Source organism: Sorghum bicolor, chromosome 7, assembly GCF_000003195.3.
Source record: "Sorghum bicolor cultivar BTx623 chromosome 7, Sorghum_bicolor_NCBIv3, whole genome shotgun sequence".
Lineage (NCBI taxonomy): Eukaryota > Viridiplantae > Streptophyta > Magnoliopsida > Poales > Poaceae > Sorghum > Sorghum bicolor.
The window spans coordinates 8,448,569-8,474,307 of NC_012876.2; the positions used below are offsets into that span (position 1 = coordinate 8,448,569).

General features: G+C 42.8%; 3 protein-coding genes across 5 annotated transcripts in view; 2 read left to right on the forward strand and 1 right to left on the reverse strand.

Annotated features, from left to right (window-relative positions):
- LOC8085149 (cysteine-rich and transmembrane domain-containing protein A) overlaps positions 1–25,739 on the forward strand; it is a 45,588-nt gene that overhangs the window by 15,178 nt on the left and 4,671 nt on the right. The window lies entirely within an intron of this gene.
- Positions 68–24,170, reverse strand: LOC8085148 (protein DETOXIFICATION 16). Of its 3 annotated transcripts, XM_021465282.1 has the most exons (9): positions 23,797–24,170; positions 23,157–23,701; positions 22,973–23,059; positions 22,813–22,869; positions 22,487–22,725; positions 22,269–22,387; positions 21,201–21,290; positions 21,050–21,118; positions 20,608–20,938 (listed from the first exon to the last, which is right to left on the reverse strand). In XM_021465282.1, exons 1-8 carry the CDS (start codon positions 24,076–24,078, stop codon positions 21,068–21,070), a joined length of 1,470 nt encoding a protein of 489 aa, XP_021320957.1. In that variant the 5' UTR covers positions 24,079–24,170; the 3' UTR covers positions 20,608–20,938; positions 21,050–21,067. The 3 variants fall into 3 exon arrangements, with proteins under 3 accessions (XP_021320955.1, XP_021320956.1, XP_021320957.1); XM_021465280.1 differs by lacking the exon at positions 20,608–20,938 and adding an exon at positions 68–301 and having other exon boundaries at positions 22,269–22,725; XM_021465281.1 differs by lacking the exon at positions 20,608–20,938 and adding an exon at positions 20,045–20,081 and having other exon boundaries at positions 22,269–22,725.
- On the forward strand, positions 8,010–10,836 carry LOC110437090. The gene is made up of 4 exons (XM_021465283.1): positions 8,010–8,149; positions 8,235–8,625; positions 9,656–9,735; positions 10,668–10,836. The coding sequence occupies exons 1-3, from the start codon at positions 8,142–8,144 to the stop codon at positions 9,713–9,715; spliced, it is 459 nt and encodes a 152-aa protein (XP_021320958.1). The 5' UTR covers positions 8,010–8,141; the 3' UTR covers positions 9,716–9,735; positions 10,668–10,836.

Consider the following 25,739-nt stretch of genomic DNA (forward strand, 5'->3'; position numbering starts at 1 on the left):
AAACAGAATCCGTATACAAAACGATTTAAATAACTAAGGAAAACATAAAACTATCCTCCTGTGACAAACTGGGACACCACCATGGACCAATCGGCAACCTTCAGGTTCTCCTTCCGAATCATCAGCAGACTCCTCATCGTAGCCACCGGTAAAAGCTAACGCTGACCATTGGCATGAACGCGTCACCACCCATGGACTTAGTCACATTCAGCTGTCCCTTCATCGGCAACCACCCTCATCGGCAACTCCCCTGCAGACCAGTCACTGTCACCCTATCTTGTCGATCTACACTCTACCGATCCTGGGTACATGTCCAAAAACGGTGTCAACACATGCCCTCCAATTTGGGAGTATAAAATCATTAATGCTCCGAAATTCTCTGCAGTAATAATGCCTTTCCGCAATTAATCCTCTCAATCTGGTAACCGACCGTTAAAGCCGAACAACTCTGGCCCGATTCTTCCGCAGATTCCTCGAATTCTTCAACCTCCCGAATTGGACATCTCCACCATATTCGCCCATCGGCAATATTACCGTTAGAGGGAGCTGCCGATGGACCGACCAGGAAATCCCGCACAGTGAAATATCTCTAGATTATGACCGCTTCCTGTCAAATCACCTGCGCAATCCCTTGATTACCGTGCGAACAGTTACCATATCCACCTGAGTACCCTCAGATTTCACGGATACGGCGAAGAGATAAGTCAGATTTGCCCGTTTTGTCCTATAAATAGTTCCTTCTCGGGTATTCCTTCTCCATTGCATCATTCTACAGCCCCAACATCCACTTCCTTGGCGGCGGCACCGTTCGAGGACTCCAAGAATCCTAGCAAGAACTTCCTCCAACAACCCTCGAGTTTTCGATCTTCTTCCCTGCGAGAAAATGGCCATCAACTTCACCGTGCCTGAGGTCAGTTCTACTTCTCTCCTATATTTTCACCGCACTCCTGTTCATCCGCAGTTCATCTTACTGAATACTTTTTTTCTTTCTTTCTTTTGCTCTTCTTTTTACCCCCAAAAACTATTAGGATCTGTCCAATAGAATCGTCATCCCTACCGATCAACAACACCTCCAATGTCTCGGCCCGCTAGGGAACCCAGATCCTACCGATCTGATCAACGCAGAGACAAACAGAATCCCCTTTAGAGCCGAAAATTTTTCTCTAGATCTGTGGAAAGATGCCTTCCGTTCCTGGCCCAGTCCTACCAAGGGATGGAAGGATTGGTTCTTGAGAGTCAGCCATTCAAACGAAGTTCAGTGGGGTGAGCGAAAACTGGATCAATGCATCAGGTTGTCCCTTGCCGATATGCATAGGAATGAATCACTACTGATTGCTGCATCATATTTCTGGTCAGACACACTTAATGCTTTCGTTTTCGGCCACGGCCCTGCTTCTCCCACTCTTGCCGATGTGCTCATGCTCACCGGCTTAGATGTATCCACTGCCAATAGTAGTCACATATTTGACACCACACCTAGTGCTAAAGTGGAAACCCGCTCTATCGGCGGCTGGTCTGGGTACATTCAGAAGTACCATAGAACAGGGCCTGTCAACATAAAGGAACAAACCACCTTCCTGAACATGTGGCTGGACAAATTCGTATTCTGTGGTCGATCGGCAGGACCAACCTCTGTCTACCTATTGGCAGCAGAAAGATTAGCTAATGGTGGCCGATTTCCACTCGGCCGATACCTGCTTGGCTCTGCCTATCATCTTCTCCACCAAGTAGCCAAGAAACTTCTGCTCGGTGAATCCATCGGCAACTTAGGGGGGCCTTGGTGGTTTATCAACATGTGGCTTAGCCTCCATATGCATAAGCGACTGGAATTCGACCTTTTTGCACAGCGTTTCCCCAGGATATAGCAGAGGATCATGAGCTAGATGAAGAAGAATCGGCAACCCGTCCTCCCTTAAACTATGGCGAAGCCGTCATAGTCTTGCCTGGTACTGGAGGCAACAGAGATCAAGTCAGCCGATTCTTTCAGACTCTTTATGAGGGTTTGACCAAAGAATAGCGAGCATGGATGCCTTATGAAGATCCAGACACAAGATTTCCTCTGACCTTTCATCCCTTCGACGACGCTCTCAATAAAGATCACAATGTGATGATGGCACTCATCACTCCAAGAGCTATACCAGTAAACTTCTTTGGTAGTGGGAAAGCCTCCAACGAGACCTATGAATTCTACAACCCATCGGCATTAGCCCGTCAACTAGCTTTCGGTCAGCTGCCGATTGCACTCTGTTATGCCGATGTGATAAAGCCCAGGGAAACCATCACTAGTCTTCTTGAGTGGACCAGAATAGCTCAACTATCACCAAATGCCGACACAGATGCCGACCTATCAGATTGGATCCCGGCCCTCTTCATTACTCAGGCATACAAACAATGGTGGGAAGAATGGAAAGAGCATTTGTTCTGCAAATCGGCTCTCACGTACCGTGGCATGATCGACCCGCAGTACAAAGTCCCCGACAACACTGTAAGTATTTCTAAACTGATGTTTCAATCCTTTCACTTTTACTTCCATCAGTAACTCACTTTCTATGTTATATTACAGGTTGATAACACACCCCCATCGGTTAGCAGGAGTGGTAAGCCGATTGAGCTTCTTCCATCGGGTCCGATTTCTTTGATCGGCAACAACTCTCCATCGCTGGCCGCTATAATGCATCGGGGTGTACGCCTCAAGAAGGTCACCACCAAGCGGACGAAAGCATCTTCATCGGTAGCTGCCTCTACTTTAGCACAAGCCTTCAAGGTAAAAATTTTAAAATTCTTTTACCCATACCGATTCCATTCTTACATCTGTTATACTTGTACTCACAAATTTTCATTGTGGTATCAGCAAACTGGCACATGGCAAAAACCAGAGGTGTGACTGCCGATGCCCCCCAGTCCAGCCAACCAAAGAGGAAAAGCTCCAAGAGTACCAGAACCCAGGCAAAGCGCCAGAGAACAGCAGTGCCTTCTCCTCCTCCAAAATCACCGATCCCGGTGGAATCTTCTCCTTCTTCCCCAGAAGCTCAGACACAGCAGATACCTTCTCCTCAGCCACAAGAAGAACCTCACGCAGAAGAACCCCAGCTAGAGGAACCTCAGCCAGAAGACACATCGGCTGACGTGCACGAGCAAACTGCCGATCCAGCAAGTTCAATCATAGCATCGGTAGTCTCCTCCATCCAAACAAGTACTGCTCCCCCTCAAGGTAACATACTTTCTATGAAATCATTGCCGATGAACCTACTTTTCCCGTCTTATAATTACTTCTGTTAATCTTTCAGCTGACATAGTCCCATCGGCAACCCCAGCCGATCAGCCCGTGGTTCCATCGGCATCATATAGTTAGAGGCGAGAGATTGCCCTGAAACAAGTAAGTTATCCAATCTCTATTTATATTATTTATCAATACTTGACCATAGAATAACTTATTTCATTTCCTTTTTAGGAACAGGACTCTCCTGACAGTTTGTTCTCCTTTGCCATCGACATCTCTGAAGATGAAGGCGAGGAGGCAAGTTTTTCTCGAGCAGTTGGAATCACATCGGCAGAAATCAGGGCGAAGTTAGAAGAATTATTGGCCCTCCTTCATCAAGACATAGCCCAATTGGTTGATGATTCCGATCCGACCAAGGCCTTGTTCAAGACCCTCAGAGGCCAAATCTCCGCCGATGCCGAAGAAATCCTTTTTCAAGTTGCACACCTAGAGAGCCATCAGCTGCAATACCAAAAGGCTGCCCAGCGTCTTGCCGATAGAGCTGCTCACGCTCAGCTCTCTGAGGAAATGATGAAAGTAAAGCTCCTTGCCGATGAGAAGCACAAGAGCATCGGTATTCTGACATCCTCAGGAGACGTATTGAAGCAAAAGATTTCTGATCTATCGGCGAGAAGGGAAGCCCTGTTGGCATAACTCAAACAGGTAGAAGAGGCCTTGTCCCAAGCCCAACAAGAAGAAAGCTAGCTGCCTGAAATGATCAAGCTTCTTGAGCAAGAGCGAAATGTCCAAGCCCGCACAGCACTGTAGATGAAGAAGAAGCTGAAGCCGGTGGAGGGCTCTGCCGATGATGACATGAAGGAGATAGAAGAAGTCAACCAGATCCGCCTGCGCGCCATATCAATGATCCAGGCGCTGTTGAACATGTAAACTCTTCATCAGCAACATACTCCGCTCTCTTCTTTCCAATCCTCCTGATATTTAGGTCTAGCCGATAGGACTGTTATTGGCACCTTTTAAAAACATTGAGTTTAGCCCCAGTCACACTTTGATCTAGCCGATAGGAATGTTATCGACACTTTAAACTCTTATGCATCAAGCCATATGCTGGGGTAATATCTCTTTAAATACTTGCCGTTCAACGCTCTGGGAAATTCAACTCCTTCAAGAGTTTCTATGATATAAGCATTGCCAGGAGCAGATCAATTTATCCGATAGGGACCCTCCCAATTGGGAGACCACTTCCCAAATTTTGAACTTTTAGTCTCAATCGGTAAGATTAGTTTCCATACTAAGTCTCCATCGGCAAACTCTTTGGCTTTTACCTTCTTGTCATACCATCTGGCAACTCACTTCTTATTCTCTTCTATACTCATCAGAGCCCTTAGCCGATGTCCTGCTAGATCATCCAACTCGTCTATCATCAAAGTAGCATAATCATCGGCAGCCAATTGATCTTGAAAAGATAGTCGCCTAGACCCAGTTTTAATTTCCCAAGGTAAAACCGCATCATGCCCATACACCAACTGATAAGGTGAAACCTTGGTCGATCCATGACAAGCCATCCGATACGACCATAAAGCTTCATTTAACAACATGTGCCACCTCCTAGGATTTTCTTCAATCTTCCACTTAATAAGCTTGATAATTCCTTTGTTAGATGCCTCGGCCTGCCCATTAGCTTGAGCATAATAAGGAGAAGAGTTTAATACTTTAATTCCCATACCGATTGCAAATTCATCAAACTCCCCTGATGTGAACATAGTACCCTGATCGGTAGTAATTGTTTGAGGAATCCCAAATCGGTAAATAATATGCTCTTTCACAAAATAGATCATATTGGCCGATGTAACTTTCTTTAAAGGAATAGCTTCAACCCATTTGGTGAAATAATTGGTGGCAACCAAGATAAACTTATGTCCTTTGCTGGATGGTGGATAAATCTGGCCGATCAAGTCGATAGCCCATCCTCGGAACGGCCAAGGTTTAATAATGGGATTCATGGCCGATGCGGGTGCCCTTTGAACATTACCAAACTTCTGACATCCTTGACACCCTTTGAAATACTTAAAGCAATCCTCAAGTATAGTCGGCCAATAATACTCATTTCTTCTGATCATCCACTTCATCTTAAATGCCGACTGATGTGCTCCACACACTCCCTCATAGATCTCTCCCATTAAACTTCTAGCCTCATCATCACCTAAGCACCTGAGAAGAATCTCATCAATAGTTCGGTAATATAACTCATCTTTAAGGAGCACATACTTGGTAGCTTAAAACCGAACACGTCTCTCAACTTTCTTGGATGGATCCTTTAAGTAATCAATGATTTCTTTTCTCCAATCATCGGCACTGATTGCCGACACTGCATTTATCATGGGCTGATATCTCGAGGCATGCTGAGCTAACCGATTGGCCTCTTCATTATGCAACCGACGAACATGCTCTAATCGGAAATCCTTGAATTCCTTTAATAGTTGCATACTCCTTTCGTGATAAGTTATGAGGACTTCGCTTCGGCATTCATAGCTTCCAGCCAATTGATTTATAACCAGCATAGAATCTTCGAAGATTTCAACAGCATCAGCATGAACTTCCCTTAGTAATTCCAACCCCTTTATCAAAGCTTGATACTCAGCTTGATTATTTGTTGACGTGGCAACAATCGGCAAAAAAAACTCATACTTCCTTCCCCGAGGGGAAATTAACACTATGCCGATTCCTGCCCCCCGATCACACGTGGATCCGTCAAAGAAGAGCGTCCAAGGTACAATTTTCAAAGTCTCCACTGTACCGCAATGTTGAGCTACAAAATCGGCCATAATCTGCCCCTTAACCGCCTTAGCCGATTCATAACGCAAATCAAATTCCGACAGTGCCAAAATCCATTTACCGATTCTGCCACTCATAATCGGCATAGACAGCATATATCGGACCACATCATCTTTGCATATGACAGTGCACTCAGCCGATAACAAATAGTGTCTCAACTTAATACATGAGAAATAAAGACACAAATATAACTTTTCAATGGCCGAATACCTGGTCTCAGCATCAAGCAATCTCCTGCTTAAATAGTAAATCACACGTTCCTTCCCTTCAAATTATTGAATTAAAGCCGAACCGATGACCATCCCTTCGGTAGACAAATATAATCTGAAGGGCTTTTCTTGCTGAGGTGGAATCAGAACCGGAGGATTTACCAAATAATTCTTGATTTCATCTAAGTCCAACTGTTGTTCTTTCCCCCAAACGAATTCTTGATCGGTTTCAACTTAAGTAAAGGACTGAAAGCACGAATTTTACCAGACAAATTAGATATAAACCTCCTGATAAAATTTACCTTGCCGATCAAGGATTGGAGCTCAGTCTTGTTGGTAGGAGCAACTATTTTGTTGATAGCATCAATGGATCTCCAACTAATTTCAATCCCCTTTGATGCACCATGAAACCAAGGAATTGTCTTGCCGATACACCAAATACACACTTATTGGGATTCATCTTTAAACCATGCTTCCTTGTGCATTCTAACACCTTTCGCAAATTGGCAAGATGCTTTGTGAAGTCTCCAGACTTAACTACCACATCATCAATATAAATTTCCACCAGCTTACCGATGAACTCATGAAATATAAAATTCATAGCCCTCTGATAAGTAGCATCAGCATTTTTCAAGCCAAAGGTCATGACTATCCATTCAAACAACCCAACATGACCAGTACATCTAAATGCAGTCTTTGGAATATCCTCTTCAGTCATGAATATTTGATTGTATCCCGCATTGCCATCCATAAAGCTGATAATCCGATGCCCAGCCGCGGCATCAACTAGCAGATCGGCAACTGGCATTGGGTAGCCATCCATCAGCGCAGCTTTATTGAGATTCCTAAAATCAATGCAAACCCATTTTTCTTGTAGACTGGAATAACATTGGAGATCCACTCGGCATACCGACACTGCCGAATAAATTTAGCCTCGATAAGTTTAGTTATTTCGGCCTTGATGTCAGGAAGAATATTAGGATTACATCGGCGAGCTGGCTGTTGATGTGGCTGAAATCCAGACTTAATGGGTAACCGATGTTCAACAATTGATCGGTCTAAATCAGGCATCTCAGTATAATCCCAAGCAAAGCAATCTTTATATTCTTTTAACAAATCGGTTAACTGTTGCTTACACTCAGAATGTAATTTAGCACTAATAAAAGTAGGTCTAGGCTTATCTGTAACACCCTAAAATCTGCTCCTTTTAAAATAGATGAAAATTGATTTAGTTTTGTATTTGAGTGCTCATGAAGATATAAAAAAAAATAAATTTTCTCCTTGTTCGGCACATCTTTATTCTTTGTTTTCCAGCCTATGCTTTTTCGAGTTTCCCAAAATCTTTTCTGTGTAACCCAAAATCACTCCTTTCAGTTCCTCACCCGTCAATCAATCTCTAAAGAGTTACCGAAAATTATTTCAGCATTTTCCTAAAACTCGTTCCACTTTTCTGTGAGCATAATCTAATTTTTAGATACTTCTAGATATCTTTTATGAGCTCTAAATACTTTACTTGGGTTCCTCATGTTCTAAAATATCTCTAAGAATTTTCTCATAATTTTTGGAGCTTTCGGAGTATTTTTCGGACCTTAAATATCAATTCTGGACTTTCTGGAATTATTTTTATTCACGAAATTAATTAATTCCGAAAATAATAAAATATCTCGTTTTTCCATCAACCCAAAACCCTAACACTATATATATGCCGGCGTAGCCCTCGACGCGCTGAATCCAGAAATACGCCCCGTTTCGCGAGCCGCCACTCCTATCGTCCTAGATCTAAAGCCGAAGTTTCGAACCTAAAGCTCCGACGAACTTCCGGCGAACTCTTCGGCGAGCTTTTTCGGCCATCCTCGGCCTCCTCCACAGATTCCAAGACCATGACAAGGTTCGTGTCGATCTTTTCTGCACCGTTACCCAATTCGTTTCGTGAGAACGTCACCTCTCACCGTCGTCCTCTTCATCTTCCTCAGTTCCGGTGAGCCCTCCATGGATGGCCGGCGTCCTTCGCTCCTTCATCTCCGGCTGCTGTTGCCTTTCCTCGGACCAGCACCGCCGCCCGTGGACCATGGCCCCACTCCACCGTGCCGCCTCTCCGGTTCCCTGGCCGTGCGCCCCTGCGCAGGGCAGGTGCCGCAATGGCTGCTGCCTGAGTGCAGGCCGAGCAGGGCCATTGTCCTTGGTCACCAAGGGCCCAGCACCCCTCCACATGACCGCGTGCCGCTGCCGGATGGCCAGGTTGGACCCTCCCTGAGCCCCTCCTCTTTCCCTGTGCGAGTTGCTGCAGAGCAGAGGCCATGGAGGCCACGTCCAGATGCACATGGAGCAAGGAAGAAGATGCACGTATTTACAGAAGTGCCACCGGTTCGTAATCTTCACTGCTCATTCGTTTTACGTCCTATTTAAATGGTTCAGGTTGCGTTAGATTCGTCGATGTGCTTTACATAATAGTGCCAATGTTTTTCATGTCACATGCTTTTCTATAAATAGTTGTTTATTAAATTAATTAATTAATATAGGTAACTAACTTTATAATTAAAAGTGATGTAGAGTTGTAATTTCGTGTTTATTGCTTTGTGATCAAGGCAACTAAAGCGACATACTAGCAAACTTATTTCCCATGTCTCATGTTTATGAATATAATTAATTTGATTAATGTTTGTTTAGTGTCCTTTCTAATTAATTAAAAGTAATTTAGGTTTATGTTCGATCTTTTTATAATTACTTGTTAACTTAAATATGTATATGTATTTATTAAATTATAGGTTTCTTAGTTATGATTCATATAAATTCAATCTAGATGTAATATAATTAATATTTATTTAATATCTTCAATTGAAAGTGATGCAGGTATATAAGCTTGGACTTAATAAAGAATATTAATATGAACAATACCAACATTAATGTCCTTGGAAATATGATCTGCTTGGATAAACCTCAACACATGATGATTTCATTTAGTTGCTCTCATTTTATTTATGCTTTCTTTATTCAGTCCAAACATGTATGTTAAATTCGATTAGATTTTAGATGCTCTCATATGTCAGTTTGTATTTACATATTAGTGTTGAATTGACATAAAAGAAATCTAAATATTTATAAATAAAATAGCTTTAACTTGACTTTTGAAATTAAATATGTTCACATTAATCTGAATTAATAACTTTTACATTATTTTATTTACTTAAATAAATTAAATGTTTAAGCTTCTCTTTTATAGTATAAAAGTATCGTTAATCATTTCTTTTAACGATTGGTTCCGTTTCGGTGTTTGTAGTGATCTTGTAGCGTTGATTCTCTTTTAGTATGCTCTTTTGTCTTGTATGGTGTATTGTTCTTAGTGTTCTATTTGTTGCTTGTATGTTTGCCTATGTGTGGTGCTTGATACGAATAGACAAGAACTGTCCGTGGACGTGGAAGATTAGAAGATGATGACCAAAAGCTGATGGTGTGAGAATTGAGCAAGTCTTTAAGGCAAGTATAACTTGGGATCATCCTTGTTACCTATTCACTTATAACTACACATATATATCATATGCATGCTATCACCTTGTCGACCTTAGCAAAATCATAGATGATTGTTACCTGGATTCCTTGCTACCTACTTGATATGCATTTGTTGTAGATGTGCTAGTGCCTGATATGATCCATGATCTTGTAAGATGATTAATAGCTATGCAATGAACATAAAAGAATGACAAATAACTGTATGAGATCTTGTCTGTAAGTGATCACCGGGACAACAGTGCAACCATGAGGGCTATAATGGCTCTGGCTTTAGCTCAGTATGAAGACCTTTTCTAGCTTGTTAGAGGTTACCCGAAAGGGCGGAGGGGCTGAACCGACACGGGTATAGTGCGAGCCCCTGTCCCTATGTGTATAGGCTGCGCGTCATTGTGCCATTCGGAAGGGGGGTATCTATATCTGCTCGCAAAGGAAACCTTGCGGCCCTAACATGTTAGACGAACTTTTGAAAGGCTTCATAGTGATCCCTGCCGACCTTCCTTGGAAGTGGGTTAAGAGGCTGATCACCTCGGGCGAAAGGGTAAATCATGACTCATGGGTAAAGATGTACAACCTCTGCAGAGTGTTAAAACTAGTATACTAGCCGTGCTCACGGTTATGAGCGGCCTTGGGGGTTCTTGCTGCGCCGACGATGAGCTTATTAAGTTGTTATGTTCATTTGATTATTGTTTATGCTATGAATTAATTATGCTTACACTTGATCATGTGATTAATGGATTATTTATGCTACCTTGACATTTGCTACTTAATTATGAACATGCTATCCACCATTAAAAGCTAATTGCAGTCAAACCAGTGTCAGCTTTTTGACCCTCATGAACCCCTGGTTATACTTGTTGAGTACGATATGTGCTCACTCTTGCTATTTCCCACCACTCCAGTTTACTAGTAAGAGTTGATCAGAAGAGTGATGGAATCATTAAGGATGTTCTCAGAATACAAGAAGTGCTAGGCATATGTTACCCCCAGTCAACCGTCCCTGTGAAGATTGAGCCTGAAGATTAGTTATCGTTCCGCGATACTCTGATGTAAGTGTTAATTATAAGTATGTTTTCGCTATATAACATTGTTTCTGATACTGTTCCTTTCTGTTGTTGTATGTGTGGACTTTCTGGGCACACATATAGCTAGCCTGGTTTTGTTCCTTAAAACCGGGTGTGACAGAGTGGTATCAGAGCAGTGTTGACTGTAGGACGTATGCCTAGGTAGCACTGGTCGGTTAGAAAAGTCTAATTTGCTATAAAACTATTTTATTATCCCTTGGCTCTTTGAGTTTGATTATTTCTCAATCCTTGTCATATTGTATCCCCTCCTTGAATAGCTTCCTTTGAGCTGATTCTGTTTATCACCTTGGCCTTTATTTACTTGTTTTACTTAACTTTTCAAAACTTGCTCTATTAAAAATTCGATGACCTTTTATCATCTCTAATCTGCCCTTTAGGAATGACCACCATTATTGAAGAAACACGTGTAGTATCGATGTGTGTTGTGTGCTTGTCTTGTTTGGTGTGTTGCTTGTGTGTCGTCTCTGTTTTTATGTTTTGAAGGAGGCCCGCAAGGTATCGTGTTGAGAAGTAGCTCAATCTTGTTAAGTGGGGTAGCATCCGCTACCGTCATTTAAGTATCTCAAGTTTCAAGACATGACCTAATGATTAATCTTATTCTTCTTGTATATCAATCTTTATTTTTTTTCATCAATCTTCATCTTCTTATACTTTTTTTGTTAGTCTTTGCCCCTTGATTGTTTACCTTATGATATAATGATCTAAAGGTCAACTTCATCCTCCCCGTCTAGTTTTCTTATCATCGATCTTTGGATTCCTTATGATCGATCACTATTTTTCTAGTTAACCCTTGTCAGTTTACAGTCATCTTATCACCTCTTATCATAGAGCTCAAAATAACCTTGAAAAATCATTCTTCATTCTCCATATCAATCCTTGCTAATTTCTAATCTTTTATCATAAACTTCATAAATCTTGAATTAAGAAAGTCTGAGCACTATAAGATGTATCTTTATCTTTTATATTATCTCTAATTGATCTTCGCTCCTTTACTTTAAACTTCATAAGGCAAAGACGCGGTGATCAACCTTTGTTTGTCTTTCTAACCTTCGTTGATCTTTCTTTTTCACTTATGCTGATCTTCAATCCTTTGATCTCATGTCATAAATCCTAATTAATCTTGAGAGCCAATCTTTAATATCTTTGTCAACTTTTGTTAATCATTAATCCCTAAATCATCTCGTCCAAAAGTCTCAAAGTAACCTAGATGATCACCTTTATCATTATCTCCAGTCTCTTCGAATCTCGGGACGAGATTCCTGTTAAGTGGGATAGAATTGTAACACCCTAAAATCTGCTCCTTTTAAAATAGATGAAAATTGATTTAGTTTTGTATTTGAGTGCTCATGAAGATATAAAAAAAATAAATTTTCTCCTTGTTCGGCACATCTTTATTCTTTGTTTTCCAGCCTATGCTTTTTCGAGTTTCCCAAAATCTTTTCTGTGTAACCCAAAATCACTCCTTTCAGTTCCTCACCCGTCAATCAATCTCTAAAGAGTTACCGAAAATTATTTCAGCATTTTCCTAAAACTCGTTCCACTTTTCTGTGAGCATAATCTAATTTTTAGATACTTCTAGATATCTTTTATGAGCTCTAAATACTTTACTTGGGTTCCTCATGTTCTAAAATATCTCTAAGAATTTTCTCATAATTTTTGGAGCTTTCGGAGTATTTTTCGGACCTTAAATATCAATTCTGGACTTTCTGGAATTATTTTTATTCACGAAATTAATTAATTCCGAAAATAATAAAATATCTCGTTTTTCCATCAACCCAAAACCCTAACACTATATATATGCCGGCGTAGCCCTCGACGCGCTGAATCCAGAAATACGCCCCGTTTCGCGAGCCGCCACTCCTATCGTCCTAGATCTAAAGCCGAAGTTTCGAACCTAAAGCTCCGACGAACTTCCGGCGAACTCTTCGGCGAGCTTTTTCGGCCATCCTCGGCCTCCTCCACAGATTCCAAGACCATGACAAGGTTCGTGTCGATCTTTTCTGCACCGTTACCCAATTCGTTTCGTGAGAACGTCACCTCTCACCGTCGTCCTCTTCATCTTCCTCAGTTCCGGTGAGCCCTCCATGGATGGCCGGCGTCCTTCGCTCCTTCATCTCCGGCTGCTGTTGCCTTTCCTCGGACCAGCACCGCCGCCCGTGGACCATGGCCCCACTCCACCGTGCCGCCTCTCCGGTTCTCTGGCCGTGCGCCCCTGCGCAGGGCAGGTGCCGCAATGGCTGCTGCCTGAGTGCAGGCCGAGCAGGGCCATTGTCCTTGGTCACCAAGGGCCCAGCACCCCTCCACATGACCGCGTGCCGCTGCCGGATGGCCAGGTTGGACCCTCCCTGAGCCCCTCCTCTTTCCCTGTGCGAGTTGCTGCAGAGCAGAGGCCATGGAGGCCACGTCCAGATGCACATGGAGCAAGGAAGAAGATGCACGTATTTACAGAAGTGCCACCGGTTCGTAATCTTCACTGCTCATTCGTTTTACGTCCTATTTAAATGGTTCAGGTTGCGTTAGATTCGTCGATGTGCTTTACATAATAGTGCCAATGTTTTTCATGTCACATGCTTTTCTATAAATAGTTGTTTATTAAATTAATTAATTAATATAGGTAACTAACTTTATAATTAAAAGTGACGTAGAGTTGTAATTTCGTGTTTATTGCTTTGTGATCAAGGCAACTAAAGCGACATACTAGCAAACTTATTTCCCATGTCTCATGTTTATGAATATAATTAATTTGATTAATGTTTGTTTAGTGTCCTTTCTAATTAATTAAAAGTAATTTAGGTTTATGTTCGATCTTTTTATAATTACTTGTTAACTTAAATATGTATATGTATTTATTAAATTATAGGTTTCTTAGTTATGATTCATATAAATTCAATCTAGATGTAATATAATTAATATTTATTTAATATCTTCAATTGAAAGTGATGCAGGTATATAAGCTTGGACTTAATAAAGAATATTAATATGAACAATACCAACATTAATGTCCTTGGAAATATGATCTGCTTGGATAAACCTCAACACATGATGATTTCATTTAGTTGCTCTCATTTTATTTATGCTTTCTTTATTCAGTCCAAACATGTATGTTAAATTCGATTAGATTTTAGATGCTCTCATATGTCAGTTTGTATTTACATATTAGTGTTGAATTGACATAAAAGAAATCTAAATATTTATAAATAAAATAGTTTTAACTTGACTTTTGAAATTAAATATGTTCACATTAATCTGAATTAATAACTTTTACATTATTTTATTTACTTAAATAAATTAAATGTTTAAGCTTCTCTTTTATAGTATAAAAGTATCGTTAATCATTTCTTTTAACGATTGGTTCCGTTTCGGTGTTTGTAGTGATCTTGTAGCGTTGATTCTCTTTTAGTATGCTCTTTTGTCTTGTATGGTGTATTGTTCTTAGTGTTCTATTTGTTGCTTGTATGTTTGCCTATGTGTGGTGCTTGATACGAATAGACAAGAACTGTCCGTGGACGTGGAAGATTAGAAGATGATGACCAAAAGCTGATGGTGTGAGAATTGAGCAAGTCTTTAAGGCAAGTATAACTTGGGATCATCCTTGTTACCTATTCACTTATAACTACACATATATATCATATGCATGCTATCACCTTGTCGACCTTAGCAAAATCATAGATGATTGTTACCTGGATTCCTTGCTACCTACTTGATATGCATTTGTTGTAGATGTGCTAGTGCCTGATATGATCCATGATCTTGTAAGATGATTAATAGCTATGCAATGAACATAAAAGAATGACAAATAACTGTATGAGATCTTGTCTGTAAGTGATCACCGGGACAACAGTGCAACCATGAGGGCTATAATGGCTCTGGCTTTAGCTCAGTATGAAGACCTTTTCTAGCTTGTTAGAGGTTACCCGAAAGGGCGGAGGGGCTGAACCGACACGGGTATAGTGCGAGCCCCTGTCCCTATGTGTATAGGCTGCGCGTCATTGTGCCATTCGGAAGGGGGGTATCTATATCTGCTCGCAAAGGAAACCTTGCGGCCCTAACATGTTAGACGAACTTTTGAAAGGCTTCATAGTGATCCCTGCCGACCTTCCTTGGAAGTGGGTTAAGAGGCTGATCACCTCGGGCGAAAGGGTAAATCATGACTCATGGGTAAAGATGTACAACCTCTGCAGAGTGTTAAAACTAGTATACTAGCCGTGCTCACGGTTATGAGCGGCCTTGGGGGTTCTTGCTGCGCCGACGATGAGCTTATTAAGTTGTTATGTTCATTTGATTATTGTTTATGCTATGAATTAATTATGCTTACACTTGATCATGTGATTAATGGATTATTTATGCTACCTTGACATTTGCTACTTAATTATGAACATGCTATCCACCATTAAAAGCTAATTGCAGTCAAACCAGTGTCAGCTTTTTGACCCTCATGAACCCCTGGTTATACTTGTTGAGTACGATATGTGCTCACTCTTGCTATTTCCCACCACTCCAGTTTACTAGTAAGAGTTGATCAGAAGAGTGATGGAATCATTAAGGATGTTCTCAGAATACAAGAAGTGCTAGGCATATGTTACCCCCAGTCAACCGTCCCTGTGAAGATTGAGCCTGAAGATTAGTTATCGTTCCGCGATACTCTGATGTAAGTGTTAATTATAAGTATGTTTTCGCTATATAACATTGTTTCTGATACTGTTCCTTTCTGTTGTTGTATGTGTGGACTTTCTGGGCACACATATAGCTAGCCTGGTTTTGTTCCTTAAAACCGGGTGTGACATTATCACCACTACCTATATCTACTTCTACCAAATCATCGGCCGATGTGAATCCCTGGCCTAATTTTCCATCATCGGCGAACCTATCCATTAAAAACCTTCATCAGAACCGACTGCTTGGATCGGTGGAATTTCATAATCGGCAACTTTGAGGAACTCCTTCTCCCAGACTTCTCCTGATATACACCTAGTTCTCTCATAGGTATCTGCTTCTGCCGATGCAATGACATAAGAAAAATCTCCCGGGACAATCTCAATCTTGTCACCTACCCACTGAACCAAGCATTGGTGCATTGTAGACGCGATGCAACAATTGGTATGAATCCAATCTCTCCCTAGCAACAGATTATAGGCACCCTTTCCACTGATCACGAAGAAAGTTGTCGGCAAGGTTTTGCTGCCGATGGTCAACTCAACACATATTGCCCCCTTAACCGGAGACATGTTTCCCTCGAAGTCCTTTAACATCATATCGGTCTTGGTCAAATCTTGATCCCCTTTTCCAAGCTTCCGATATACTGCGTACGGCATGATGTTGATAGCGGCTCCACCATCAATTAATATCTTGATCATTGGCTGACCATCAACTCTCCCTTTGACAAACAGAGCCTTAAGATGCTGCCTTTCATTGTCGGCAGGCTTTTCAAAGATGGCTGTCATCGGATCCAGAGCCAATTGAGCTATCTGGTCGGAAAACTCCAACTCCTCATCATCGCTGGACGGCGCAAGGAATTCCATCGGCAACATAAATACCATGTTAACATCTGCCGATGGCCCTTTCCCCTTAGGATCTGATTGTTGCTGATCCCCAGATTGGCCAGAGTTCTCGCCCTTGCTCAGCTCTTCTCGTCTTTCGCGCTGCAGTCTCCTTTTCTGTGTTTTAGTCAATCCCTCCGGACACCACGAGGGAAGTGGTGATTGCCTCGCCGATGGGACGACGATATTCCCTTGACTCCATCCGATGAGTGTTAGCGTCCCTGCAAAATATGAACTCATCAGGAACCCGTGCATTAGCCATCTCCTCAAGCTCTGCCTGGTTCCTGGGAAAATATTCAACACGATAACCAAGTCTATCGTGCACACTGAGCCTGCCCCTAGCCGATCATGAACCGACGCTCTCCCCCTAATCGGCCCATTAAATCGCCGATCATCATTGTGATAGCGCCGGTCGGATCTGTCATATCGATCATAACCATTGCACTCAGGGCAATCCCTAACAGTAGGTAACTTGATGTTCTACTCCCAGCAATGGATAAAGAATGGGCAATTCCAGTGATCCTTGTGCCGATTCCACTCCTGTCGGCATCTTTCTTCTTCCCGATGATAGTCCTCTTGCTGGCGCCGATACCGATCCTCACGTTGCTGCCAAGTCTCCCGAGGCCTTCTATGAGTTATCATAATACCAGATCAGGGAGGCCTTCCTGAGTTAGTTCCCTCCTGGATCAAGCCTTTTCCTTTTGCATCGGCAGTAGTGATCTGATGCTGAGGATCCACCGATGCACTTCTTTCAGCTGCTTCCGATGTCAAGACCTTGGCCTTTCCCATAGCATCCAGCATGTTTGCTGGGAAAGGATGTTGATCAATCTTCATCGGCTTCTGAGTTTTGGAGCTGTTAAATTTGATCCTCCCAGATTCTATAGCCGATTGCAGCTGTTGTCTAAAAACTTTGCACTCATTGGTGCTGTGAGAGGTTGCATTATGCCACTTGCAGTTTTCATCTTCTTTAACTCCTCAGCCGACGGAATCACATGATTGGGCGACAACTTGATCTGGCCTTCCTGAAGTAGAAAGTCAAATATCCTATCGGCTTTGGTGATGTCAAATGCGAACTTCTCTGGCTCTTTATGCCCAAAAGGACAAGACATCGGCTTCTTTTTCTTTATCCACTCTGCCAAGCCGATGACTGGTTCTTCATCAGAATCTAAGCTTGCTGCCTCATCAACAAATGACACCTTTTTGTTCCAAGCCCTCTTAGGTTCAAAGGGCTTAATATCCTGGTCGGAAATCCTCTGGACCAAGTGACTCAGGCTCTCGAACTCTTGAGAAGCATATTTGTCCCTGATATGTGGCAACAAACCCTGGGAAGCCAAATCGGCTAGCTGCCGATCATCTAAAACCAGACTATAGCATTTATTCTTGACCTCTCGCAACCTCTGCACAAAACTTTCAACCGATTCATCATTACGCTGTTTCAATCTGACCAAATCGGTAATCTTCTTCTCATGAACTCCAAAAAAGAAGTACTTGTGGAACTGCTTCTCTAGATCGGCCCAAGTAATCACTGAATTAGGAGGTAATGATATAAACCAAGTAAATGCCGATCCAGACAATGATGACGAGAACAAGCGAACCCTCAACTCGTCCCTGTTAGCAGCTTCTCCACATTGGATGATAAACCTGTTGACATGTTCCATGGTTGATGTGTCATCCTGTCCAGAAAACTTAGTGAAATCTGGTACTTTGTACCGATTTGGCAGTGGAATCAAATCATATGCGGGAGGATACGGTGTCCGATAAGAGTAAGTGTTGACTTTGGATTTTATCCCAAATTGGTCTCTCATTACTTCAGCAATCTTATCGGCCCAATAAGCATCGACATCTTGCCGATGGGGTGGTTGTGGATCTGGCGCCTGCTGATACACTTCCACATGTCGTTGAGGCGCACGATCTGCATGGAACATGGGGTTAATTGTCTGACCACCAAACTGTTGACCAAGATTCATCGGCTAGTTGGGCAACCCTTGATTCTGGAACCCAGGGTAGATCTGGCCTTGTTGACACCCTGTAGCCTGATGATTCTGTTGGGGCATTTGTGGAAAGACTTGCTGCCCAGGCCATCCACTATCAGCATTCATCGGCATAGACCCTGCCGATGTTTGGTAATTGGGCATCATCATTGAATTGACATACCCTGACTGAGTCATAAACCTCTATTGCGTCGGCATTGAATCTGTCGATGCATTAGGTATCTGGAACATTGGAGCTTGAGAATTCCCAGTGTAAGGCCTTGTAGTAGTAGTCGTAGTATACTGGGGACTCTGATTCATCGGCATATTTGGAGGTGCCGATGTCATAGGAGCCTTGCCTCTCACATCAGCTGTCTGAGATACGCTAGGTGTCTTCAACGTCAACTCTGGAGGCATACCATAACCCCACCAGTTAGGAGGAGGGACCGATCCCGACATCACCGATGCCAATAGATCTGTAGCAAGCTTGATCTGCCCATCTGAAGTCGATGGATTGGTTGTCATCGGCGTAGATTACGCGTTAGTGACTCCTAATGTGCTTGGAGGAACAGTAGTTTCTGCGCCCGCAACGGCTGTAGCAACCGATGGAGCTGTGACAACTGGTGATCCCGGCTGATGATGAGAAGGACCAACATAATTTGGTGGCAATTGTCCTTCTTTGAAAGTTCTAGCCATGGCATTGAAAACCGTATTGGACAGCACACCAGCTTGATTGATTAAGGCACGGTTAATAGCACTATCAACCATGTCTTGAAGTTTACCAGGATTGGCTTCAAAAGTAACCTGCCGAGGCATCGGCAGTGCTTCCTTCTAGATCACTTCGCCACTCCTGTTTATGCTGAAGGCCTTCAAACATTGCTGCTTGTAATCCTCCATGGCTTTCGCGATGGCTTGCTTCTGCTCATCCTTGAGATTGGCTTCCGTCACGGGGATGACATTCTCCAAGTCGAACTCGGTAGTCGACATGTTGATCTTGATCTTGATCTTGAATAGGGTCCCACCGGGCGTGCCAAAAGATGTTTTGATGCAAAAATGGATCTGCAAACACAAAGGGCTAATACCCGATTCAAACGTTAAGGCGTGCCAGCCGATTTGACCTTACTATCGGCAAAGGTGATAACTCGAATACTTTGGTCCCGACAACAGCGATGCGCCCGGATGCCACGGCCAAGAGGTATTCACGCGGAACTCGAGAATACGCCGAGCTTAAGTCGACGAACTCCTAAGAACTCGTAATGAAAAAAAAATATGACGAAGTCGTCGAAAAAGTAGATGCTGGAATATGAGTAAAAACTTGTGTTTGATTGATTGATAGATTCCTCATTACAAGGCCCCAGGGTCTACATTTATACCCTGCTCAAAGAGCTACAATCAGACACGACTAGGACTCGAATTCCAAATTAAACAGAATCCGTATACAAAACGATTTAAATAACTAAGGAAAACATAAAACTATCCTCCTGTGACAAACTGGGACACCACCATGGACCATTCGGCAACCTTCAGGTTCTCCTTCCGAATCATCAGCAGACTCCTCATCGTAGCCACCGGTAAAAGCTAACGCTGACCATCGGCATGAACGCGTCACCACCCATGGACTTAGTCAAATTCAGTTGTCCCTTCATCGGCAACCACCCTCATCGGCAACTCCCCTGTAGACCAGTCACTGTCACCCTATCTTGCCGATCTACACTCTACCGATCCTGGGTACATGTCCAAAAACGGTGTCAACAAGTACACACAGTTATATATATTCTTACCGATCAATCATAAGGCCAATCTGAAAAACAGATGTTGCAAACAAAGTTGGTTTGCTTCTTAATTTCTAGCAGGATGACATGCATCTCACTGCGAAACCCACTGCAATACTAGCACCCAACCAAAAGCAGAAACGAGAATGAAACTAGCAACCGCCTTGCCTAAGACCTTTGCGGGTGCCAGCCTAACCAGTGGAGTCGTGAATGGAGTCGTGAATGATGAAGGTGGTGAGTTATGGATGTATAATATTGTCTTTCACATCCCTATCAAGTATCAACCAGAGTAGAGCTATGACTTCGTGCAGAGGGGACAACAATCGCCGAACTGGAGAGGCTCCAAGTTCAATACCTAAACCACCTCCCTCAATTCAAACGCACCTAAACCACCACAGCCCATGATACTGAGGAAAACAAACAATAGTTTGTAGAATAGAACAGTACTATTAAAAACCAATCTACTGATAAATATCCTTCCGTGTGGTTTACAAACACTTGCATGACCATCATCTCCAAACAACAACATGCAAGTTGCATTTTTTGTCTGTCCTTAATTATGGTGCTATAGTTTGCGCCTAGAACCGGAGCTAGTAAGTTCTTCTAAAGACAAACAAAGATTTGCTTGGAGTTCAGTAAAAAACTATGTCATATTTACTAAGCCATAAGACTCAGAATATTGTCGCCACAGCTGTAAACCGTTTGTAACAACCTAGCGTGAGATCACATCTCTATGGCTTAACCCACAAAAGCTGAGACATGTAAGAGGATGTATATTAAAGCTAGTGTAGACAGTCCTACAAAGAAACCTAAAAAAGTGTCAATAGAAAACAGTCGCCATGGTTTCATGGTTACTACAAAAGCAATATAACTTTTGCCATCATTCAAATTAGGCCTTGCAGTTGACTCCAATAACTTACCATACAGTGCTTCAAGTTTCATGTCACTGGCAGAGATGAGCTGAACACCCTATCTTTTGCCTTCACTGCCTGAAATTTGAAACAGGAACGCATGTCATCTTGGCTAGTCTAGAGAAGCCTCCTGATAGATTGATTGGTGCACTCAACTTACTTCCTTGTTCCAGTCTATGAACCATGCAACAGATGCAAACAAGAGCACCTTGGTGAGGCTACCGCAGACAACCATGCCGAGCCAAAGGCCCTGTTAGAATTACAATATATTGTTCATGGCAACAAAAGTTTGATCATTAGAATGCGCATCCAAAATTAAATTCAATTTAACCACTTTTGTATCATATACATTTATTTGTTAGACTAATTGCTAGTCAAAGATTAGGAACTTTGAGTTAAAATATTATACTGTTAGACTATTGAAAGCGACTTGTGCAAGCATTATATTTTGGGACGAACTGAGTGAAACACTTAGATACATGCTCCCTTCATATAGAATTTATAAGTCGTTCAGGACAGCGACATGGTCTCCAAAACATAACTTTGACTTTTTATTTTTATAAAAATATTTAGAAAAAAATAATATATGTATACTTTTATGAAAGTATTTTTTAACACAAATCTATTTATATAATTTTTATACTTACAAACTCAACAATTTAAAAGTTATCGATGATTTAAATTCCTAATGTTTGACCAGAACCATATCCAAAATGACTTCAAAATCTATACAGAGGGAGTATAGAACACTTATTATCTGTCACATATTCTTTGAACCAATATGATATTATATTTTCTTTTAACAGCTCGAATTAAGAAATATCTAAGATGTGTCACAAGTTTCAAAATTAAAACCGTGAAAGATAGTATTTCCCATGGTTCCAAACAAATTAAAACAGTTGCTTATCTGTGAGTTTGTAATGAGATTAAAAAGCGGATGAGAAACTTTACTATGGTCATTGTAGTCCTCGACGAGACCTACCTGTTTCCAGCGACAGTTTTTTGTTTTCTGGTTTATAAGTCATTTCGATTTCGATACACAATACACAGTCAACTAAGATTCCTGCAGCATGTGCCATGAAGAATAAAAGTACCATTGCTATAGCAATTATGTATATGACAGATGATAACTAGGGATTATGCTAAAGGAGGTCATTCTTTTAATTTCTGAGTGCTAAGTTTGAAGATGAGATGTTGCAGAAAGAATCCTAGATACAATGAAACATACCATTCCATTCATATGGAAGACAAAGGCAAGCAGCACGGCCATGGGGATGCCTGCCAAGTAGAATGCGCCCAGATTAGTGATTGCACCGATTTTTTGCTTGCCACAGCCTGTGAGCACACCTGAAAATGGTGTTGAAATACACAAGATTGTTATTCTGATTCCCCAAATGAAATTACTCATGCATTCAGTATGTATGTATATAATATCTGGTTGTCCACCTGAGAGAGAGCCATGAATGCCATCTATGAAGAAAGATATTGCAAGAACCGGCATCATTTTAGCAATGTATGCCACAACTTCCTTCTCGTTGCTATACATGTGTCCCCAAACACTGCGTAGCAGGATCATGGCCATGGTCAGAAGGAATCCTGAAGATAATGCCAAGCACATGACTACCCTCATAGCCAACTTTGCAGCCTGAGGCTGCCCGGCACCAAGTTCGTTCGAAACACGGGTGCTGCATGGAGAAAGAAGAGACAATTGGCTCATCAAAGGATCATTATAGGGGTGGTAAATAACTGTATTAAGACAGGCAGCAAGTCACCTAACAGAATAACTGAGACCCAGTGGTACCATGAACAGCAGAATCGAAGTGTTAAGGCTGCAGAATTGAACACTTCTTGGTTAGCTAGATCAGACATCGGACTATCAGAGATTCAGAGTGTGTCTTTTTTCTGAATCTTGACGTGTGAGTGTGATCATACCAAATTGACAGCACTGAAGTCTCCAGCTGAGGATTCGGCAGGAGACCAGACAGCAGGACAATGATTTCAAAAGCCCAAAACTCCACGCTGCGCATCAAAGAATGGACAGACACATTGTTTATATCTCAAGTGGTGCACCAGTTGATTGATCATCAAGCGTGTCATGGACAGGAAGATTAATTACCATATCATAAACGCAGACGGCACGGCAAGATTGGCGAACTGACGCAGCTCCTTAAACCCCTCCACGGAGAAGCCGTTCCATGTCCGCCCGCAGGCGCTCGACAGCCTGACGTACAGGGCCAGGATCGCCAGGTTGAGGCCATAGGAGACGGCGTTGCTCAGCGCGGCGCCCTTGCTCCCCATGCCGGCCCTGTGCACCAGCGCCCAGCACACGGCGAGGTGGCAGAGCGCCGTGGCGCCCGAGCTCGCCATGACGGGCAGGACGAGGCTCTGCGTCTGCAGGAACCGCACGTGGCACTGCAGCGGCACGTACAGCGCGATCGACGGGATGAGCCACCGCGCGTAGGCGCCGGCCTCCGCCGCGACGGCGGGGTCCTGGCGGAGGAACACGAGGATCCGGCCGGCGTTCGCCCAGACGAGCGCGAAGGGGACGCAGGCCAGCCCGATCACCAGCATCGCGCGCTGCTTGTACACGCCCAGGAGGTGGTACTGCCGCGCGCCGAACGCCTGGCCGCACAGCGTGTCCAGCGCAAACGCCATGCCGGTCTGCGGCGAGCGACAGAGGAGATGCGAATTATAGGCGAGGCAAACAGTAAATCAGTCAGTCAGAATAATAATGGCTGGCGTGCGTGCGTGCGTACGATGATGTTCAAGCCGGTGGCGCTGGTGACGGAGATGGCGAGGGAGGCCCCGGCGAGATGAAGCTCGCCGAGGTGGCCGACGAACATGAGGGACACCACGTTGACGGCGTTCTGCAGGAAGCAGCTGGCGACCATCGGCCCGGCGAGGCGCGCCAGCCGCTTCGCCTCGGCCCCGGCGAGGCCCTGCCAGCACCAGCACCAGCACCAGCACCAATGTGATGAGCCTTCCGCCGCCGAGGGCGGCCGCGTCTCGAGGAGCGCCGCGCCTGCCTCGTGGGCCATTGGGGAAACTGATTCGGTTGATGAGCTCCGATCTCAACTCCCAAGGGTTGTTATGCAGTTGTAGGTGCAAGTGAAACAACTCCCAAGAAACGGCCCGCCGCCGCCGCCACCGCCACCGCTGCCGCCGACACCGAGCGCGGGCCGGAGTCGCCGGACCTGCGGCGGCGGCCCCGAGTGCTGCCGAGTAGGAGCTGGGGCCTGGGATAGTGGGATGGGAGGATGTGAACGTCGTAGGATTTTAGTGGTACGATGACAAGATTCGTCCACGTGTTGGCTTAGATCCTTTTGGAACACAGGAATTTTAAAACAATCAGTTCATAAAAAACACAGAAAAAAGGAAAAAAAATCCAGCATTTCAACTAAAATCTTAGTGATTTCGTTTCTATCGGTCGACTTTAGTTTTTATGTGAGGACAATAGGTTCAACCCTGCATATGCATCACCACTGGGTCTTGGCATTCGGTTCATTGGTTCGGCTGATTTGGGCCTTGTGTTCATGAAAAATTTTAAAAAAAACCCTAAAACCCCCAAAACCCTGGACAGCTCATCAAAAATCTAACACCAATTTTTTTAGTTTTGGTGTTTAGTTTTAAAATATTTTGCAAAACAGAGACACAAAAAGCCTCTATTTAATGCCTTAGTTTGGCACTGCACAGTTTGGGGCCAAAACATTTCGGCCCCGTTTACTTCCAAAACACAAAAACACATTTTATTTTTGGTCCAAAAAGATAACTAATTACACAGTTTGCATGTAATTTGTGAGATGAATCTTTTGAACCTAGTTAGCCTATTATTAGATAATATTTGTCAAATACAAACGAATGTGCTACTGTTCACATTTTGCAAAATTTTTTGCAAGTAAACAAGGCCTAACAACAAGGCAGGTTCACCAATTCTTAAAGAAATTAATTCAGTTTCTAGAAAATGGGAACTGACTAGATCTAAGAAATTCTTACAAACTAAGCAATTTGGTATTCGGTTATTTCTAACTGATCTAACCAACGTTTCAGCATAGGCTAAAGATAGGAATGGGCCAACACCAGCTTGTCTTGTACCCGTCCCATGGCCTCAAGGCCAATTTTAGGAACCATATGGATCTGCCTATTTTACCTAAAGGCTATATAGCCTGATTGCCAAATAGGTGCCATGAATTGTCTCAAATATTTTCTTGTTGTCGTGAGCTATAAATACTATCAATATTTCTAAAAATGAGATAAAAGATTGAAAATATCATGATAACATATTAGGGTTATTAGCACTACAATAAATTAAATAAATTTGCAAGTTAATTATGATTTTAATTTTATCTGTTTTGGCCTCTAAAATATGATATTACTCTATAGTTCTAAGCATGGACGTGCTTATAAGTCATGACCAACTGTGCTTATTCAGAAAAAAATGGGAGAAAACTAACAAATTAAGACAAAATATTATTATACCCATCGTATCCATTGATTTTGGCTTTATTGACCCATTTTAGGATTTGAGGTCGGCCTATATAACCCATGGCCTTTGCTTTTGTGGTCGGGTCAACTAATCCAATGGATCAACACGGCCCATTCCATCCCTAGCGCATGGTCATAAAGCAAATTTGGTAACACTTCCATTATCTAATAATTGAAAAGAGACTAATAACTCAAATACATAATTGTTAAAATATAA

What these genes read in the sequence shown, in the direction of transcription:
- LOC110437090 (XM_021465283.1), top strand. An exon ending in TATTTACAGAAGTGCCACCG is followed by an intron (nt 8,626 to 9,655) that starts GTTCGTAATCTT and finishes TGATACGAATAG; the next exon opens with ACAAGAACTGTCCGTGGACG.
- LOC8085148 (XM_021465280.1), bottom strand. Translation starts at nt 24,078, where the DNA reads ATGGCCCACGAGGCAGGCGCGGCGCTCCTCGAGACGCGGCCGCCCTCG. An exon ending in CCACCGGCTTGAACATCATC is followed by an intron (nt 23,702 to 23,796) that starts GTACGCACGCAC and finishes CGCTCGCCGCAG; the next exon opens with ACCGGCATGGCGTTTGCGCT. An exon ending in CCGTCTGCGTTTATGATATG is followed by an intron (nt 23,060 to 23,156) that starts GTAATTAATCTT and finishes TTTGATGCGCAG; the next exon opens with CGTGGAGTTTTGGGCTTTTG.